We start from the raw sequence: 21,331 nt of genomic DNA, 5'->3' as shown, positions 1-21,331 counted from the left end.
CCTGCAACATAGCTTTAAAAAAAATTTTTTTTAATGTTTATTTATTTTTGAGAGAGAGAGAGAGACAGAGTGTGAGCAGGTGAGGGGCAGACAGAGAGGGAGACACAGAATCGAAGCAGGCTCCAGGCTCTGAGCTGTCAGCACAGAGCCCGACGCGGGGCTCGAACCCATGAACTGTGAGATGATGACCTGAGCTGAAGTCCGACACTTAACCGAGTGAGCCACCCAGGCGCCCCACAACATGGCTTTTTAAAAAGCATTTTTGGAGATAGTATTTCCTAATGAGTCAGGATGAAGTTTTTCTATTTACATTTACTTCATTAAATATGAAAAAGGAAGGCTACTTTCAGTAGTTCTGATAGAAGGGTTCAATATTTCTTTGAAGGGCATAATGACACCCGTAATACTCACCATCAGTTGACACATCAGTCATTATTTCCTCAAGTTCCTCATCATTGAGTCTAATTCCCATGTTTTCCACAAGGGATTTCACTTTTTTGAGTTTGACCCTTGGTCCTTAGGAAAGAAGGGCACGAAATAAGATCATAAATACTGATATGGGGCACAAGGGCACAAAGAAACCGTTAACATATATATCTCCCTAGATTTAGATATTTCTGTTGAAAGTAGGAAAAGAGGTTAGAAAGGGAGAGAGCCAAAGCATAAGAGACTCTTAAAAACTGAGAACAAAGTGAGGGCTGATGGGGGAGTGGGAGGGAGTGGAGGGTGGGTGATGGGTATTGAGGAGGGCACCTTTTGGGATGAGCACTGGGTGTTGTATGGAAACCAATTTGACAATAAATTTCATATTAAAAAAGAAAGTAGGAAAATTGAGAAAGATAACCATTGAGACCCAGGTGGACAGTAAACAGTATTTACCTTTATGGGGACAGATGAGATTGATGGAGGTAGGAGGACTCTTGCTTTTCAAAAAAATTGGGATATAATTGACACATTATATCACTTTCAGGTGTACAACATAATGATTTAGTATTTGTATCTATCGCAACGTGATCACCACAATAAGTCTTGCTAACATCCATCACCATGAAAAGTTGCGAATTCTTTTTCTTGTGGTGAGAATTTTTAAAATCTATCTCTTAGCAATTTTCTTTTTTAAAAAAAAATTTAAATGTTTTTATTTTTGAGACAGAGACAGAGCATGAGCAGGGGAGGGGCAGAGAGAGAGGGAGACAGAATCCAAAGCAGGCTCTAGGCTCTGAGCTGTCAGCACAGAGCCTGACACGGGGCTGGAACTCACGGACTGTGAGATCATGACCTGAGCCGAAGTCAGACACTTAACTGACTGAGCCACACAGAAGCCCCTATCTCTTAGCAATTTTCAAAGATGCAATATGGTATTGTAACTATAGTCACCATGCTGCATATTATATCCCCATGACTTGACTTAGCAATTCTTTGCAGAATTTTTAAAAATGTTTATTTATTCTGAGAGAGGCACAAGCAAGGGAGGGGCAAAAAGAAAGAGGGAGAGAGAGAATCTCAAGCAGGCTCCATGCTGTCAGCGCAGAGCGCGATACGGGGCTTGATCTCACCAACTGGAACTGTGAGATCACGACCTAAGCCGAGATCAAGAGTCAGATGCTTAACTGCCTAAGCTACCCAGGTACCCCTTAGCTTACAATTCTTTTCTCAGTGTTCTAAGTGGTAGAATTGGATAGTTTTCTTGTAGTATTTGATGTTTTGAAAATAATTTCTGATCAAAAACTTAAAAAATTATTGCTTATAACAGAATAGTATAAAGGGTAGAGATAGGATATTTTCCTTAACATCCGTCCAGTGGACTCTGCTTCAGTTTCCCATGAGAGGTGAACAGAGGGGAATAAGTGAGTCCACTCATGGTTGAAAATAGCAACCAGTCTGTACAGTTCTAGCCGGAATACAGTGTTAGAATTTCTATCCTGAAATGTCAATGCACCCAAGAAAAAATGGGAAGTTATGAGTCTAAAACAATGGATCAAAAAATTGGCAAGAAGCAAAGTTGGAATATTTAAAGGCAAATGCTAAGCACGAGGAATTTATTTTTATTTGTGCTTTCACCATGATTCTCACTTACCATTGAGTGCTTTCACACCTTTTAGCAATCTCTTCTTATATACTCTTCCATCAGCTGTAAGACAAGATATGATTAAGAATATAGGTTAAATGAAGGGAAGATTAACAAATAGAGCACAAAGACAATCCAACATCCATAATCTCAGGGGGGAAAATGCTTCAGATTTGTTGAGGATTTTATTTTATTTTGCCCTCAAGTAAGAACGAAACCAAAGATAAAGCTCTCACTGATGTAAATCTACCTATTGGTTGAATTAAAAACAGTCTTTATCTCCCTATTTCTCCCATTTTCCTTCTTACTCTTACTCTTCTGATTTTCCTCATTTCCTTGGTCAGGATTTAGGTGAAGCAGTGATCCCAGGGTGTCAGGATAATGTAGCCTTGATGATGGAGACTAGTGAAAGATGTTGCCAATTTTCAATATTAAAATGTACGTGACAAGAACAGGATTTCTTCTTTTGTAACACCATGTTTTCTAGATGGGGTTTTACTAGACACAGGCATATATGATTTCAGCACTTTTCATACACAAGCCCATAAATCCAAGTTTCAGAGATGTGCTAAATGCTCACCATGAATGGGCAGAGTTTTCAACAGCTCCTTATTCTCCTCATCAGTCAGTACTAGTCCCATTTGCCTCAGCACATTGTTCAGATTACTCACATTAACCTTCTCTCCTTTGGAAAGATGAGAATTGTTCATGCATAAGAATTTTTTTAATTTATTTTTTTATTTTTTTACATTTATTTATTTCTGAGAGACAGAGAGAGACAGAGCACAAGTGGGGGAGGGGCAGAGAGAGAGGGAGAGAGGGAGACACAGAATCCGAAGCAGGCTCCAGGCTATGAGCCATCAGCAAAGAGCCCGATGTGGGCTCACGAACCGTGAAATCGTGACCTGAGCTGAAGTCCGATGCTCAACCGACTGAGCCACCCAGGTGCCCCATTCATGCATAAGAATTTTAGGAATGGGCAAATGATTTCAAATTATAGAGAAGATTGCATATTTGGCATAAGTTTAATTAGAAGAGCAAATTGACAATGAAACTTGTTAATCTATGTAGGTTTAGAGTACATGTGGGCAAATGGATTATGTTCAGAAATAGAATTTATACTTTCAATTCAAGCAAAAGAAAAGTAGATATAATCTCAGATATAAGTCAAATGCCATTATGTTTCCTGAATTATGGGGTCTTTTGACACATATTTCCTGGCTGTCCTACAAAAGCTTCACCTTGAGACTGAACAGCGTTCATCTATATTTTGGTAGTTTAAACAATGGTGAAGTGGAAAACATTCTTGGTCCAAACTCCATATAATGTAGGTCTATACAGGAAAAATCCCAAATCAAACAGTAAGATTATAAAGCAAACATTTAACCATTAAATTTGTAGGATGGGGGCGGGTCAACTTCGCATGTCAGTAATAGCCTAAAGAGAAAACTACTGTTTTAAAAGCATCTTTTTTTTTTTTTCCTGTAAATCATTAAGGTCTTAGTTAATAACGAATTCCCTTTTTACCACTACTTCTTACCTATAAAAGCTTTTGCGTCGTCCATCACCACATTCAAATCAACCATTTTATTCTCTGTAAGAAGAGGCAATTCAGGCACAGAGACTAAATCTTAGACTTAGAAAAACGATATGAAAAATTTAAGTCGTAATATAAAAGGTTCAAATTCAGCTGTTTTTCATAATTTTCCTCAGTAACTTTTTAATTTTTTTTCTTTTTTTCAACGTTTTTTATTTATTTTTGGGACAGAGAGAGACAGAGCATGAACGGGGGAGGGGCAGAGAGAGAGGGAGACACAGAATCGGAAACAGGCTCCAGGCTCCGAGCCATCAGCCCAGAGCCTGACGCGGGGCTCGAACTCACGGACCGCGAGATCGTGACCTGGCTGAAGTTGGACGCTTAACCGACTGCGCCACCCAGGCGCCCCCCTCAGTAACTTTTTAAAGTCAAAATAAGCAAGAACAAAGAGAAAGATCAAAATGTTAAAGTGAACATCCTCTAATACTACTTGGTAAAAAGTATCCGATGACCCTTAACCCAGAGATTAAGCAGGTTTAATAACACAGTTGATTCTTGAACAACGTGGGGGGTAGGGGTGCTGACCCCCTTACAAAGTTGAAAATCCATGTGTAACTTCTGACTCCTCAAAAATTACTAACAGCCTATCGTTGACCACAAGCCTTACTAACAGCCTATTGTTGACCACAAGCCTTACCGATACCATAAAATATCAATTAACGCATATTTTGTATGTTCTGTGTATTTACTGTATCCTTACAATAAAGAAAGCTAGAGAAAAGAAAATGTTACTAAGGAAATCATAAGGAAAAGACATTTACAGTGCTGTACTACAGTGACAGAATTTTAAAAAATGTGCACATAAGTGGATCCACACAGTCAAACCCCTGTTGTTCAAGGATCAACTGTAACCCCTTCTAACAGGACTCTCCCTTCCTTCAGACCCAATAAGGAAGCATATTTCAATAGACAAGATGGAATTTGAGGCCTAGATGTCATTTATTTACATGAGCAGCTGACTGTTAAACCCTGACAGAATGCTATCTTCCCACTCTCGAAATTTTGCTTACAGTCCCCACCTCCACCCCTCAGGACAGTGAGCTCTTTGAGAACAGAGATCATGCCTTAATTTTCTTTGTCCTACCAGGTATAAATTGTTCACTCTCTAGTTCAGTGTTTTGCATCTAGTTTTGTGCTAGCTAAGTGAATGAATTCCAGTGGTATAGTAGTCATAATGTTGGATTAAAAAAAATTATTCTTTCCTTTTTTTTTTCTTTTTGAATGGCCTCAAAATACTCATTGGTAATAATCCCTTTTCTGGTAGGAAACATTTTAAGGGCGCCTAGCTAATATATGGGGACAATGTCACAATTAAATGATTTATAGTGATATTTTTCATGATAAGAAGAGGCTCCAGACAAAATAATGGATAATTACTCAGGGAGAGGGATTCATTCATTCATTCATTCATTCATTCATAGAGCATGCAGGGGAAGGGGAGTGAGAGGGGGAAAGAGAGAGAATCCCAAGCAGACTCTGCACTGTGAGATCATGACCTGAGCTAAAATCAAGAGTCGGACGCTTAACCGACTAAGCCACTCAGGTGCCCCGGAAATTTTAAACTACAAGGTGGGCTCAAACTGTTTTCTTCATTAAGGCCAACTACAGGTAGGGGCAGCAAAGATGTTTGCTGGTGACAGTGGCCTTAGCCACACCTGCCAATCATTAGTTGAGAATAGGAACCCTGAAGTAGGGAAGAAGAAGAATTTGTTTATTTTGGTGTGGCATGTGCTGGTTGTGCTGAAAGATGTGCTGTCTGGCTCTCTTACAACTCGTTTTTCATCAGGCTTTTAATGGGAAGCCACTGGCTCTATGTTGGAATCCAAGAGCCCTCTAATTCAGGACCTTTTAGCCTGGCGCTTACCCCTTAGCCAACTCTTTCTTTTTTTTTTTTTTTTAATTTTTTTTCAACGTTTTTATTTATTTTTGGGACAGAGAGAGACAGAGCATGAACGGGGGAGGGGCAGAGAGAGAGGGAGACACAGAATCGGAAACAGGCTCCAGGCTCCGAGCCATCGGCCCAGAGCCTGACGCGGGGCTCGAACTCACGGACCGCGAGATCGTGACCTGGCTGAAGCCGGACGCTTAACCGACTGCGCCACCCAGGCGCCCCTTAGCCAACTCTTTCTAATGAATTCTACTATTTTTGCCTCCATGACATTTTTACCCAGCTAAATTGGTCTTATTCAGTCATTAATGAAACTGTCTTACTTAAAAAAGACATACTTGGAAAGGAAGGAAGATGTATGAAAGAAATAAGGAAAAATGGTAACACCTGTTAGCTCTAGCCAGCGGATACACAAGTATTTGTTACAGTGTTTTCTGCTTTGATAGATGTTTGAAATCTTTCATAAGTTTTTCAAAGAGATTAAAAAATAGGTTTGCCTTCAGAAGCCCTCATATAGAAGCTCTAAGATTTGCTCCCAAGTACAGTGGTATCTGAAATACTTACTATCAGTCGGCAGGTGTTTCAGTAAGTCCTGATGGTCCTCTTTCTCAAGCTGAATTCCCATGTTCTTTATAAGGGGGTCCAGGTTACTGATACCGACTTTCTTTCCTTGGGAAAGAAGAGGATGTAAATAATAGAAGTAAGTCCAAGAAGTGGAAGATGCTAGCTTTGAATGTGTATCCACCCTCAGTGGAGAGTGAAACACTGGCCATTTAAATGAACCCAGATAGTCAGTGTTGGAGGTGAGAAGAGAAAATGCTCCCTCAGCACTGTGTTGTAACTTTTCATTGAAATAATCATGGAGGTGCCTGGGTGGCTCAGTCGGTTGAGCGTCTGACTTCGGCTCAAGTCACCATCTCACGGTTTGTGAGTTCGAGCCCCACGTTGGGCTCTGTGCTGATAGCTCAGAGCCTGGAGCCTGCTTCGGATTCTGTGTCTCCCTCTCTCTCTGCCCCTCCCCCACTCAGGCTCTGTCTCTCTCTGTCCCTCAAAAGTGAATAAACACTAAAAATTTTTTAAAAAGAAATAATCATGGATGAAGAAGAATTAGATAAGCCTGATGAATTGTGATAATCAGCGTAAATGAAATCAGAATGTCAAACTTGCTGCATATTATTAAGAATAACTTGAGGTAGTTATACCTAAAGGAGAGTGGTAGGTTATGAGCATAAGTTCAGTGTCATTAAACCAGTGGAATAATGGAATAGCATGATTCTAATCAGAAATTTATTTTTAAAAAAATTTTTTTTTTCAACGTTTATTTATTTTTGGGACAGAGAGAGACAGAGCATGAACGGGCGAGGGGCAGAGAGAGAGGGAGACACAGAATCGGAAACAGGCTCCAGGCTCTGAGCCATCAGCCCAGAGCCCGATGCGGGGCTCGAACTCACAGACCGCGAGATCGTGACCTGGCTGAAGTCAGACGCTTAACCGACTGCGCCACCCAGGCGCCCCTCTAATCAGAAATTTAAAAAGGCAGGGGTGCCTGGTGGCTCAGTTGGTTAAGCATCTGACTCTTGATCTCGGCTCAGGTCATGATCTCATGGTCCGTGGAACTGAGCCCCGTGGCAAGCTCTTTGTTGATAGTGTGGAGCCTGCTTGGAATTCTCTCTCTCCTTTTCTCTCTGCCCCTCTCCAGCTCCCACTCTCCCTTTGTCTCAAACTAAATAAATAAACTTTAAAAAAAGAAAAAAAAGCAAATGCAAAGCCTAATAGATTTTAGCTGCTGTTCTCATGATTCTTACCTTTGAGAAGTTTCACACTATTCAGTAATCTTTTCTTGTACACCTTTCCATCTCCTGTGAGACAAGGTAAAGTTTAAGTCAAAAGAAAAAGGATAAGGAATTCTATAATTTTATAAGACATTTGATATGATTCATCTAGCAATTTATTTATCTCGCCCTCAAAGAATAATAAAAGGAATGCCCTCAATGTGGTCAGTCTATTCCATCACTGGAACCTATGGCAGTAGCTGATGCAGGCTAAAAATACACCCATATAGTTGCCTCTTTCTTCTTCTTTTTCTTTTCTTGAACTGCACTTTGATGCTCTGCCTTTCTCCCTTTTCTTTGCCAGTGCCCTAGGCCCATAAGGTATTCCTCTAAGTCTATGTTTAACCTGAATGATAGGCCTATAAAGGGATTTTATTAAAAATAATTATCAATCCAAACGGTGGTTTAAAACAATATTTAAATAAGTGTTCTCTAAACAGTTTCCATAAATGGAGAGGAAATTCAACAGGGTCGGAGAACACATGACATCTGCCAGCCCCACCCATCTCCACAGGTGCTGTCTGTCCCAAAGGGCCCCTTCCTGTGGCAGGAGTGTCTCCAGTGTTGACAGACTCCACAATGCCTGGCATGTATATGCAGTTATCTCCATGACAGCCCATCTTCTCTCTGCGTCTTTGTCTTGCTGTCTCAGAGCCAATGTCCCAATTCTCATAATTGGCTCCTTGAGAGCAATCTAGGGGAATGCTAGACACGGGAAGTGGCCACAGCCTTAGGTGTATGTGGGGAGAATACAGATGGGCATCGGGCATTTGCTGCCCATGGTGCTGCTTCTGCCATCAAGGGGTACCAGCCCCCTCGGTGATGTGTAGGCTCGCTCTTGCTTAGGGGACAAGTGGTGACGGGAGTGTGTATGTGGGAAGAAGGTCTACGTGGAGGTCCATGAGACTGGGCAGGAGACACAGGCGGGGCACAGGCAGGCCTCTAGGGTCTCTAGTGGTGAGCATATGCAGGTGCCCAAGAGGTGGTTTTTGAGGGACTAATTGGACGACTGACCAATCAGATTCGAATACTGACAGTCCCAGCACATGGTTCTGGAGGGCACCCTGCTCTCAGGTGTTTATCTTTTAGTTGCTGGATTATGGGGTGTTGGGGAGGCACATTCAGGGGAGCTACAGAGAAGTCAGCTGTGTGGCATTTAAAATATTTAGTCGGGGGGTGGGGCGCCCGTGTGGCTCAGTCAGTTGAGCGTCCAACTTTTGATTTTGGCTCACGGTTCCTGGGATTGAGCCCTGCATCAGGCTCTGTGCTGACACCATGGAACCTGCCTGGGATTCTCTCTCTCTCTCTCTCTCTCTCTCTGCCCCTCCTCTCTCTCTCTCTCTCTCTCTCTCTCTCTCTCAAAATAAATAAATAAATTTTAAAAAGTTAAAAAACTATTTAGCAGGGGCCCATTGACTTGTAAATTTTTCACTTAAAAATTAATCACTTCCAAACTAAACACAGATGAGAATTGGGTTTCTGTCTGGACTGCATGTTCCTTAGGGGGTTTCTTAGGGCATCAGACAGTTCTCCCCCAGAAGCCCACAGTGCCACATTTCCCTGAGCACCACGGTGGCATGTCATATACTCACCAGAGACTGGCAAAGTTTTTGACAGCATCAACTGCTCTGTTTCAGTGATCTCAATTCCCATGTTTCCCAGTACATTTTTTAAGTCATTGGCTTCCGCCTTTTCTCCTTTGAATAGATGGGAATCATTTCAGGTGAAAACATTAAGAAATCGAATTATTCTGAATTATGGCGAACATAATCTAGTGCAGCATTATTTCCAACTGCAGGATGAAGTTGAAACACACAAGCTGACTCCAGTCACTAGAGTTATAGTAAAATCCAACAACTGAAAAGTTTCTTTACTCAAAATGAGAAGACAACTCTTCTCTTCTGTGTGGGGATGAATATAGCATTGAGTAACATGGGGGCAGTGTGATGGTATATAGAATGTGCATGGTTATACTGGTAATAGCTCTGATAGTGCTTCATGACTTGGACTATGGGGCTGACTGTTCTTAGTGACCATATTTCCTGATGCAAAAACTTCACCTTGAGATTTCCTGGGTTCACCTGGATTTTGATTCTTTAAACACTGGAGAAATAAACACTGGTCAAAATATCGAACAAGTTAATACTTCTTTTTGAGAGTGGCCACACTTTTCCTAAATCTCTAATAATCTAAGTTATTGGCAATAAGATAAAAATCATCAATAAATAAGTAAAAGAACAAAGCAAACTTACTAATGATGGATGGAGGGGGCAAAGTACTGCTTTAAAAAGGTACTTCTCTACAAGGCATCAAGATCTCAACTTTATGATGTCTTCTACAAGTTCTCACTCACCTGTAAAGGCACTGGCTGCTTCCATCAACACAGCCAACTCCACCTTTTCATCTTCTGTAGGAAAATTCAGAATGTAGAATCAGATGAAGATAATGAGACTTGAAAAATTGTATACAGTTCTTTTTTTTTTAAGATTTAAAAAAATTTTTAAGTAAACTCTACACCCAGTGGGGGGCTTGAACTCACAACCCCAGGCTCAAGAGTTGCAGGCTCTACCAACTGAGCTAGCCAGGGGCCCCTATATCAAGTTCTTAAATGAAGATTTGGTGTATGGAATCCCAATAATTTTTCATGTTTTATTCTAAAAATTTTATATTTTCTTTTTAAAAAATCTTTTATTTAAAAATTTTATTTTTTGGGGCGCCTGGGTGGCACAGTCGGTTAAGCGTCCGACTTCAGCCAGGTCACGATCTCGCGGTCCGTGAGTTCGAGCCCCGCGTCCGGCTCTGGGGTGATGGCTCAGAGCCTGGAGCCTGTTTCCGATTCTGTGTCCCCCTCTCTCTCTGCCCCTCCCCCGTTCATGCTCTGTCTCTCTCTGTCCCAAAAATAAATAAACGTTGAAAAAAAAAATTTAAATTTTATTTTTTAAATGTTTATTTTGTGAGAGAAAGAGAGAGAGATAGAGGGGCAGAGAGAGAGGGAGACAGAGAATCCCAAGCAGGCTCTTCACTGTCAGCCTGATATGGGGCTTGAACTCACGAACTGTGAGCTGAGATTAAGAGCTGGATGCTTAGCCTACTGAGCCACCCAGGTGCCCCTAAAGATTTTATTTTTTCGGTAGTGCTGCTATGAACATTGAGGTGCATGTGCCCCTTCGAACCAGCATTTTTGTATCCCTTGGATAAATACCTAGTAGTGCAGTTGCTGGGTCATAGGGTAGTTCTATTTTTAATTTTTTAAGAAACCTCCATACTGTTTTCCAGAGTGGCTACATCAGTTTGCATTCCCACCAACAGTGCAGTAGGGTTCCCCTTTCTCCACATCCTCACCAAAGATGTGGTATATATATACAAATGGAATCCTACTCAGTGATGAAAAAGAATGAAATCTTGCCATTTGCAACAACATGGATGGAACTAGAGGGTATTATGCTAAGCTGAATAAGTCAGTCAGAGAAAGACATATCATATGATTTCACTCATGTGGAATTTGATAAACACAACAGATGAACATAAAAGAAGGGAAGGAAACATAAGATAAAAACAGAGAGGGAGGCAAACCATAAGAGACTCTTAAACACAGAGAACAAACTGAGAGTTGCTGGAGGGGAAGTGGGTGGGGAGATGGGTTAAATGGATGATGGGCATTAAGGAGGGCACTTTTTGGGATTAGCACTGGGCATCATGTAAGAGATGAATCACCAGGTTCTACTTCTGAACCCAAGACTACATTGTATGTTAACTAACTTGAACTTAAATTTTAAAGAAATATTTCATTTTTAAGTAATCTCTATACCCAACGTGGGGCTTTGAACTCACAACCCTGAGATCAAGAGTCATATGCTCTACTGACTGAGCCAGCCAGGCACCCTTTATTATATTCAATCTACAGGAACATATAATAAAGGAAAGAAGTTTGAGCTTTAAGTATATAACCATTCAATTAATAAAACTTCTTATTTATTTCATAAACTGTTAAAAATCTTTGGAATCTTATGGTGAATGGGATGTTTTGTTTGTTTGAAGTCAGCTCCACCCCAGGCAGTTTTCCTTCTTTCAGACCTAGTTCTCTTGCACTAAGTAGATACCCTTAGTGCATTTTACACTTGTGACATTTGCACTGATGGTGCAAAAGTAGTAGTGGGTAAAACTGCTGACATCTTTGCATGAATTGAGGCAACAAACAGCACTAGCCATCATTGTGTTCATCACTGTACATGCTTGTAGTAAATGGATGTCAGTTTCACTTAAGTGTTCTTGATGGTTCAGCAAAAGGTGTTAGTTTTATTAAATCTGAACCCTTGAGAACACATCTTTTTAATATTCTGTATAGTGAAATGAGAAGTTTGTAGAAAGCATGTCAGTTGCATACTAAAATAGAATGATTTCTTACAGAAAAGGTAAGAACTGGTGTGATTGAGTCTCAAGAAAACCAGCTGCCTTTTTTTTTTAATGTTTATTTATTTTTGAGACAGAGTGTAAAAGCAGGGGAGAGTTAGAGAGAGAGGGAGACACAGAACCCGAAGCAGCCTCCAGTCTCTGAGCAGTCAGCACAGAGCCTGATGTGGGGCTCGAACTCACAGATTGTGAGATCATGACCTGAGACCAACCGACTGAGCCACTCAAGCACCCACAAACTAGCTGCTTTTTCATGGATCACCATTTTTGCTTGAGAAAATGGACAAAATTTACTTTGGTACTTGGGAAGCATCTACTTGTAAAGGAACAGAGTAAACCTGTTAATTTAAGGAAACAATTGACAGTAGATGTTTTAATGGTAGAGTTCAAATTTTCAAACACAAGTTTGAATTTAGGAAACCTTGTATTTACACAATGACTTGATAGATTCCCAATACTGAGCACTCTTCTGATTAGATTGGTGACAATATTAACAAATATCATTTTTTAATATTGAATAATGAAATGTGCCAGTATTTGGAAGATCTGTATAACTCAGTGAACCACTATTTTCCAAATGACCAAAATGTGATGTTACAAATATCCATGCATGGGTAACAGATTAAAGTGTAAGACAGACCAACAGATTTTTAATGTAACCAAGTCTAAAAAGTTCACTTATATGATTTCTGATCCTATATTGCTACTAAACTTTAAGAAGCTACCACTTATTGAGTTTTGGGATAATATCAAAGAAGAATATCCACAATTATCTGAAGAGGCTATTGAAATACTCCTTCCTTTGCCAACTACATACATCTATGTGAGGCCAGATTGTCTTTATATACTCCAACTGAAACAACATATCCCAATAGATTTAATGCAGAAGCAGATAGGAGAAACCAGACAGATGTAAAACTGACATATAAATATGTAAAACAGTACCTCTCTTCTCACTAAATTTTTTGTTTTATTTTGGAAAAATACATTTTTCTTTTTTTTATTACAAAAAATTTTTTTTATGTTTTATTTACTTTTGAGAGAGAGAGAGGCGGAGTATGAGCAGGGGAGGGGCAGAGAGAGAGGGAGACACAGAATCCGAAGTAGGCTCCAGGTTCTGAGCTGTCAGCACAGAGCCTGACGTGGGGCTTGAACCCACCAACTGTGAGATCATGACCTGAGCTGAAGTCGGATGCTTAACCGACTGAGCCACCCAGGTGCCCCAGAAAAATACATTTTTCAAAAAATGTTTTTTATTTAACATGTAATAGATTTATTATTTTTAAAGTGAATTAATGCATATTATTAAAATGTGCTCTAATTTCTAATACAATTAACATTAATAGGTAGATATAATCAAAATCAGAAAAGCTCCTTATGTTTTAAAAAGTTTTTATTTTACTTCCAGTTAGTTAACACACTGTGCTATGTTAGTTTCAAGTACAATATAGTAGTTCAACACTTCCATATATTACCCTGTGCTTATCACAAGTGCCCTCCTTAATCCTCATCACTTATTTAGCCCATCTCCTTGTCCACCTCCCCTCTGGTTAACCATCAGTTTGTCCTCTGTAACTTAGAGGCTGTTTCTTGCTTCGTCTCCTTCTCTCTTATTTTTTTCCCCTTTGCTTGTTTGTTTTGTTTCTTAAATTCCACATATGAGTAAAATCATATGATATTTGTCTTTCTGTAACTGACTTATTTCACTTAGCATTATATGCTCTAGTTCCATCCATGTCATTGCAAGTGGCAAGATTTCATTCCTTTTCTAATGGCTGAATAATATTCCACTGTATGTTTATATATACCACATCTTTTTTATTTATTCATCTATCAGCAGACATTTAAGCTGCTTCCATATCTTGGCTATTGTAAATAATACTGCAATAAACATTGGGGAGCATGTATCCATTTGAATTAGTGTTCTTGTATTCTTTGGGTAAATAGCCAGTAGCACAATTAAAGGAATGTATTTAAAACTCAGGACCTTATGGAGGGGCCGAGATGGCAGAACCGCATGGAAGTTCTCGGCTTCTCTTGTCCCTGAAATGCACCTAGATCAGCACCAAACCATTTTGCACACCTAGAAAATTGCTCTGAGATCAACACAACAATTTGTACAACTTGAGCCACAGAACTCAGCAGGTACGAGGCACAGAGAGGTGAACTGGGGGAGAGAGAAGCCACGGAGGGTAGGGAGCTGTTTTTGCAGAGGGAGGACAGAGAAAGGGGAGAGTGCTACGAAAGTTGCTAGAGAGAAACTGTGGAAACACCCACAAGTGACTGAGCAAGAAAGGGAGAAAGGAGAAAAGGGTTTCAATACCATTAGGACTCCATAAACAGGGGAGAGTCAGAAATTCCGCAGCTCAATAACCGGCGGTGCTCTGGTGGGAAAGGTGAATCCCCAAGAGCAGGCAGCGAGGTCCAAGGGGTCTGAGAGCCACAAGGGGAGAAGCGGTTCCTCTGCTAGAAGGACATTTGGTAGAGGCCATGCAGCCTCCTCACAGGGAAATGTCCCAGTGGACCCTGGAGAACAGCCACATTTACTGCTTTTGGAACAAAGATGCTAGGGTATGATCACACAACCTTTTTCTGGAACAAGCAGGCACCTGGCCATAATCTGTGAACCTCTGTAATAGTGCAACCCCACAAACGTTCAGGGAGGCAAGTCAGTACCCGGCTATTGCCTGGCAAGACCCTCCCCCAGAGGGTCGGAGCAGGTCCAAGCTGCAGGTCTCTAGAAGTGAGGGAAACGGCCCCTTATGAGATTTAATTCAGGAGGGAGGTGCCACCTGGCAGGCTGACACTTGGACACAGATAGTGTAGAAGTGGGGAGCGGATGGAAGCTGGAGATAAAGGAGGGGTGCTTGATCGCTGGTTGGTGACAGCGCAGAGTTCTGGTAAGGGAGACTGGGAAGCTGAGTGACCCCATTTTCACCTTTCCAACGCATGCGCGCACCCCAAACCAATCCACCCCAGTAAGCTAAGCAGCACCGCCTAGTGGAGAATGAAGCCATTGCACCAAGCCCCATCCACTGCGCCAACTAAGCTGAGGCCCTAGAAGACCACCACGAGTCTCTCTGCCTGCTTAGTGCATGGACCATAAAGTGCTTCACAGTTAAACTTCAAGGGGAAACTGGATGTAATTTCAGTCAGATTTCATTCTGCTCACTGGTCCATCTATTGATTCTTTTTTTCTCTTTTTTCCTTTTTTTTCTTTTCTTATTCTTGGATACAGAAAGAAAACATTTATTTTTATTTTCTGTTTTTAATTAAAAAATTTTTACTTTAAAAAAATTTTTTTGTAAATTTTTAAAATTCTATGTTACTTCATTTCATTTTATTCTATTTTATCGAATACATTTAAAAATTATATTTTCTTTTTTTTCTTTTCTTTCCCTTTTTTCTTTAGTCTATCAAGCTTCTTTCAACAACCAGATCAAAATACACCTAGGATCTAACTTCCTTTGTTTGATTTTTTGTGTCATTTTTAATTTTTTAATTAAAAAATTATTTATTTCTAACTTAGTTTTATTTTTTTTAATTTACATCCAAGTTAGTTATCATATAGTGCAACAGTGATTTCAGGAATAGATTTCTTAATGCCCCTTACCCATTTAGCCCATCTCCCCACCCACAACCCTTCCAGTAATCCTCTGTTTGTTCTCCCATTTTTAAAGAGTTTCTTACGTTTGTCCCCCACCCTGTTTTTATATTATTTTTGCTTCCCTTTCCTTGTGTTCATCTGTTTTGTGTCTTAAGTTCCTCATATGAGTGAAGTCATATGATTTTTGTCTTTCTCTGACTAATTTCACTTAGCATAATACCCTCTAGTTCCTTCCATGCTGCTAATGGCAACATTTCATTATTTTTGATTGCCAAGTAATACTCCATTATGTACATATACCACATCTTTACCCATTCATCCATCGATGGACATTTGGGCTCTTTCCATGCTTTGGCTATTGTTGACAGTGCTGTTATAAATGTTGGTGTGCATGTGCCCCTTCGAAACAGCATACCTGTATCCCTGGATAAATACCTAGTAGTACAATTGCTGGGTCATAGGGTAGTTCTATTTTTAATTTTTTAGGAACCTCCATGCTGTTTTCCACAGTGGCTGCACCAGTTTGCATTCCCACCAGCAGTGCAAAAGAGATCCTCTTTCTCCACATTCTTGCCAACATCTGTTGTTGCCTGAGTTGTTAATGTTAGCCATTCTGACAGGTGTGAGGTGGTATCTCATTGTGGTTTTGATTTGTATTTCCCAGATGATGAGTGATATTGAGTATTTTTTCATGTGTCGGTTGGCCATTTGTCTTCTTTGGAAAAGTGTCTATTCATGTCTTTTGCCCATTTCTTTACTGGATTATTTGTTTTTTGGGTGCTGAGTTTGATAATTTCTTTATAGATTTTGGATACTAACCCTTTATCTGATATGTCATTTGCAAATATCTTCTTCCATTCTGTCGGTTGCCTTTTAGTTTTGCTGATTGTTTCCTTCATTGTGCAGAAGTTTTTATTTTGATGAGGTCACAATAGTTCATTTTTGCTTTTGTTTCCCTTGCCTCTGGAGACATGTTGAGTAAGAAGTTGCTGTGGCCAAGATCAAAGAGGTTTTTGCCTGCTTTCCCCTCGAGGATTTTGATGGCTTTCTGTCTTACATTTAGGTCTTTCATCCATTTTGAGTATATTTTTGTGTATGGTGCAAGAAAGTGGTCCAGGTTCATTTTTCTGTATGTTGCTGTCCAGTTTTCCCAGCACCACTTGCTGAAGAGACTGTCTTTATTCATTGGATATTCTTTCCTGCTTTGTCAAAGATTGGTTGGCCATACGTTTGTGGGTCCATTTCTGGGTTCTCTATTCTGTTTCATTGATCAGAGTGTCTGTTTTTGTGCCAGTATGAAAACATTTTTTTAAATGTTTATTTATTTTTGAGAGAGAGAGAGACAGAGTGTGAGCAGGGGAGGGGCAGAGAGAGAGGGAGACACAGAACCTGAAGCAGGCTCTGGGCTCTGAGCTGTCAGCACGATGTGGGGCTTGAACCCATGAACCATGAGATCATGACCTGAGCTGAAGTTGGACACTCAACTGACTGAGCCACCCAGGTGCCCAATTCAGTTATGTTCTAAACATTTTTGTCTTCATTCTGCTCCTTTTTCTGTTTCTCCTCCCACTCTTGCCTTTGTGTGTGTGTGTGTGTGTGTGTGTGTGTGTGTGTGTGTGTGGCAATTGTATAAGCTATGAACCTCTGCTTCACACTTCTAGTACCTCTCTCCCCTTCACCTACCACATCGCCTGCCCCTTTATCAGTCCTGCCCCTTTATCACCATGTAGTTCCTTAATACTCTTATCATCTGGACCTTGGCAGCAACATCTAAATTGCATCTCTGCCCCTGATTTTTCTCTCCCCAGCATGTGTTTCCTCACTGCTTTCAGAGTAGACTAGTCATTGTCTACTGGAAAAAGGTTTCTGTCCTTCCTCCCTCCCTTTCTTCATCCCTTCCTCCCTCTCTCCCTTTATTTATTTATTTTTAAGTAGGCCCCACACCCAACATGGGGCTTGAACTCATGACTCTGAGATCAAGAGTTTCATGCACTGCCAACTAAGCCAGCCAGGTGCCCCAGGATAAATATATGTGAAATACTCACCAATAACTGGTAGGTGGGTTTGCAGGTCCTGGATTTCTTTTTCTTCATGTCTGAACCCAATACTTTGTAGAACATTTTTTATGTTACCAACATTGACTCTTCCTCCTTAATAAAAACAAGAAAAAGTAGATAAGGATGTCACATGATGAAAAATGCAGGCCATCAACCCTATCTAGAAATGAAAGCACAAAGAAGCTCTTTATAGCAAGTTGTGTGGGAGTCAGGGACAAAACATCAAAACATGACCCCATAACTAAACTTCTGAGAGAAGTTTATACAAGGGAGAAGAAATGTAAAGGAGGAGGAGTTTGGCAAATGGTAAATTAGGCAAGGACAACAATCAAATCATGCTATTCTAGACAAAGGATTTGAAACTTGCTACAGTAATAAATTACCTTCTTAATATAATTATACATAAGGAAAAACTAGTTAAGGAGGCAGAATAACTGAAAACAATAGTTTTTTATCAAATCACCATAAAATATGAGGATTTACAGAGAGTCAGTGTATACGTTTCAGATGAGTCAAATAATAAATGAAGAAAGTGAAATCTTAGGAAGACAAGAATAAAGTGTATATAATTTTTTATATGCTGTGTAGATAGTAAATACTTTTGAAATACAAAAAAAAAAAAAGAAATCACAGGAGGAATGACTGATATAATCAAATTCATAAAATGAAAAACATCTGTGTGTAAAAATACAACATAATGGACAGAGAGTAGATTGTTGGTTGCTTAAGTTTGGGAAGGTTGTGGAGAATGAGGAGTGACGACTAATGGGTATAGTATTTTGGGGGGGTGATCAAAATGTTCTAAATTGATTTTGATGATGTTTGAGCAGCTCTCTTAATATACTAAAAACCATTGAATTATACACTTTAAATGGGTGAATTGCATGGTATATAAATTATATTTCAATAAAATATTATAAAACATATGACATGACAAAGCAAAAAAGTATTTTCTGTAGCTATGACAATTGTGCTAATATCTTTAATTTATAAAGAGGCCATTCAAATTAGGAGGAAAAAGCTTGGATTCTGATAGGATAATGGGCAAAAGACAGGAACAAGTAATTAAAAGACCAAAAGACGTAATGACATAAAAATAATTTCAACTTCGTTGATAATAAAAAAATCAAAGCAATGATTAGATTCCATTTCTCATTTATCAAATTGGCAAGGATCAAAAAATGTGACAAGAAACTGTTGTGGCAAGGGCATAATGGTAACCAGTAGTCTTATCCACTCATATATATCACAGCCTTAACCATGTTAAGATTTACTGGATTTACTAGAAAAATCTATCCAAAGAAACTGACTAAAAGTTGGACAAAGATCACAGATGTATAAGAGCAAACCACTGGAGACAATGTAAATAAATGTTCAACAAGAAAAAAATGACTAAGTAAATCATAAATACAACTTGATGTATAGTCATTAAAAATGATGTTCATAAAAAAATTTTAGGGGCGCCTGGGTGGCTCAGTAGGTTGGGCGTCCAACTTCTGCTCAGGTCATGATCTCACAGTTTGTGAGTTTGAGCCCCGGGTCAGGCTCTGTGCTGACAGCTCAGAGCCTGGAGCCTGCTTCAGATTCTGTGTCTCCCTCTCCCTCTGCCCCTCCCCCAGTCTCTCTCTCTCTCTCTCTCTAAAGAATAAATAAACATTAAAGAACATTTTTTTAATGACATGGAATTCTTACACTATAATTTTAGGATTAAGTGTAGGATACATAAAATATACAGTAAGAGTTTAATTATCTGTACACCTGTATACACAGAAAAAAAGAATAGTGATAACTATAATAAAAAAGGTGAATATCACCTGGGGTTATGGGTAATTGCATTTTTTTCTGTATGTTACTTTATATATTCCAGCTCAAATACCCGACACAGAGGAGACACTTGGATATTTGTTGAATAAATGCATAATTTCCTGATTATTTATATCATCAGCAAAAACTGTTACAACAGTCTGATTATTTTATTGTCCTTATCCTTTTCCTCACTCACTTTTGAAGGACTTCACACCCTCTAGTAATTCTTTCTCAAACACCTTTTTATCAGCTGTAAGATAAAACATAATTGAGTTTTTGATGGTTCACGGAAATTAAAGTGTTTACTTTCAGGAAGGGGAAATTTAGAAATTTATCACAATTCATTCTCAATGAAATGCAAAACTCAGTGTATTGATACTCTATCTCTGGGCAGAATACAAGGCTATTGTTAGTGGTACTCTAGTTTGCTAAAATGCACACAGCTTTTTCTTTCTCGTTATCTCCTCACAATTTGGTTTAATTTTTTCTTTCTTCATCTTTCCTGCCCTTCTGCCCTTTCATCTTCTTCCAGCTTAGACCTTAGATTTTTTTCCCAAAGGGACAAAAGAACTTGTTTGTCCTGTAATGGGACCTCTGACTGTAGAGGTCCCAGTTTACTAGAAAAAATCTAAATGAAAGAACAATATTTTTAAAAATGCTAGGATTCAGTCTTTTAAAAAAACATAGTTTTAATTGACATAAAATGTTTCAAACAGTAGAATTTCTAACACAAAACTTTAAAACAAAGCTTCTGTGCAGTTTTGAGGACTTGAGGAGACCTGGTCACTGCAGACATGGTCCCTGTTTGTCCAGAATTTAGGATAGTGCCATGAACACAACAGATCTTCAATAAATGTTTGTTGAATGAATAAATTTTTAGATATCAGTAAAGTAGAACTTCAATGCTTACCAGAAACTGGCAGGGTTTTCAGAAACTTTTTATATTCCTTATTTGTGATCTCTATTCCCATGTTTTTCAGAACATTTTTCAGGTGCTCAGTAGGAATCTTCTCTCCTTTAGAAAGACATACATATACATAAGGAAATATCCTTCCCAGGTTCAGCGGGTAAGAACTAGGCATAATCAAGCTTGGTTTAGCTATTCAGAATCAAGGAGGTAAGAAAATCTTCTCTTAACCTAAGAGAGTATCTTCAATGATAAGATAATATCATATATAATAGGTGAAACAGGGATTGTACAACTTCTCAGTAATTTAGATGTGTTTGATGACTAATAATTCAACCACTAATATAACATCTGTATTCTTTTCTTTCTTTTTTTCCCTCTTCTTCTACACTTTTCTCCTTACCCTCCTCTGGGCCTCCCTGCCCCCTTCCCTTTCCTCTTCTTTTACCTGAATTATTGGACTAGTTTTAAAAATGACAATAAAAGCTGGTTCTCTATTAAAATTTTCAGTAAATCTGAGTAAATTTATATTTACATTGTTACACTGTAAGCTGGGCCTATGAGAATAGGGAGATAGATTTGAAATCACATATTTAAAAATCTACTGAAGACAAAACAAAAAAGCCATAAGAACAAGAAATCGGGGGAAAAATAGGCTAATTTGAAAAGGAACTAAAACAATATCTAGAAATAAAAATGTAGTTATTGAAATTAAAACCCCAATGGATAAATAGTATGAGACACAGTTGTAGAAACAGTGAGCTAGAAGAGAGGTTTAAGAAAAGACAAAAACATAAAATAGGGAAAATATGAAAAGAAAGAAATGAAGAGCAAATGAGAAGGTTCAACATACATGTAATTGGAGTTTCTAAAAACGAGAAAAGAGCAAAAAAAAGAAGCAATATTTGAAACATAAGGGCTGAGAGTTTCCAAAACTTGATGAGAGGCATGAATGTTCAGTTTTAGGAATCATAAGTTCCAAGCAGGAAAAATGAAAAGAAGTTCACACTTGGCCACATGATAATGAGAATTTCAAAGATAGAGATAAGAGTGATAAGAGAAAAAGAGATTAACTATAAATAAACAATGAAAACTTATAGTTGATTTTTAACAGCAAAAAAAGAGGTCACAGAACAGTGGATATATGAATCTATCATCT

General features: G+C 39.1%; 1 protein-coding gene across 6 annotated transcripts in view; it reads right to left on the bottom strand.

Annotated features, from left to right (window-relative positions):
- Nucleotides 1-21,331, bottom strand: part of EFCAB3 (EF-hand calcium binding domain 3) — a 235,506-nt gene that overhangs the window by 60,030 nt on the left and 154,145 nt on the right. For 5 of the 6 annotated variants that reach the window (XM_086687643.1, XM_086687646.1, XM_086687641.1 and 2 more), the window contains 11 exons: nucleotides 20,176-20,280; nucleotides 19,462-19,515; nucleotides 17,448-17,552; nucleotides 9,739-9,792; nucleotides 8,978-9,082; nucleotides 7,359-7,412; nucleotides 6,118-6,222; nucleotides 3,609-3,662; nucleotides 2,649-2,753; nucleotides 2,078-2,131; nucleotides 412-516 (listed from right to left, as the gene is read on the bottom strand). In XM_086687643.1, coding sequence (XP_086543769.1) covers nucleotides 412-516; nucleotides 2,078-2,131; nucleotides 2,649-2,753; nucleotides 3,609-3,662; nucleotides 6,118-6,222; nucleotides 7,359-7,412; nucleotides 8,978-9,082; nucleotides 9,739-9,792; nucleotides 17,448-17,552; nucleotides 19,462-19,515; nucleotides 20,176-20,280 — 900 coding nt within the window. The remainder of the gene's footprint in view (nucleotides 1-411; nucleotides 517-2,077; nucleotides 2,132-2,648; nucleotides 2,754-3,608; nucleotides 3,663-6,117; nucleotides 6,223-7,358; nucleotides 7,413-8,977; nucleotides 9,083-9,738; nucleotides 9,793-17,447; nucleotides 17,553-19,461; nucleotides 19,516-20,175; nucleotides 20,281-21,331) is intronic. The other variant, XM_086687645.1, reaches the window with a different exon arrangement.

The sequence above is a fragment of the Puma concolor genome, chromosome E1 (assembly GCF_028749965.1).
Source record: "Puma concolor isolate L17-30 chromosome E1, mPumCon1.1.hap2, whole genome shotgun sequence".
In the NCBI taxonomy this organism is placed as follows: Eukaryota; Metazoa; Chordata; class Mammalia; order Carnivora; family Felidae; genus Puma; species Puma concolor.
This window is presented reverse-complemented; position numbering and strand designations above follow the sequence as displayed.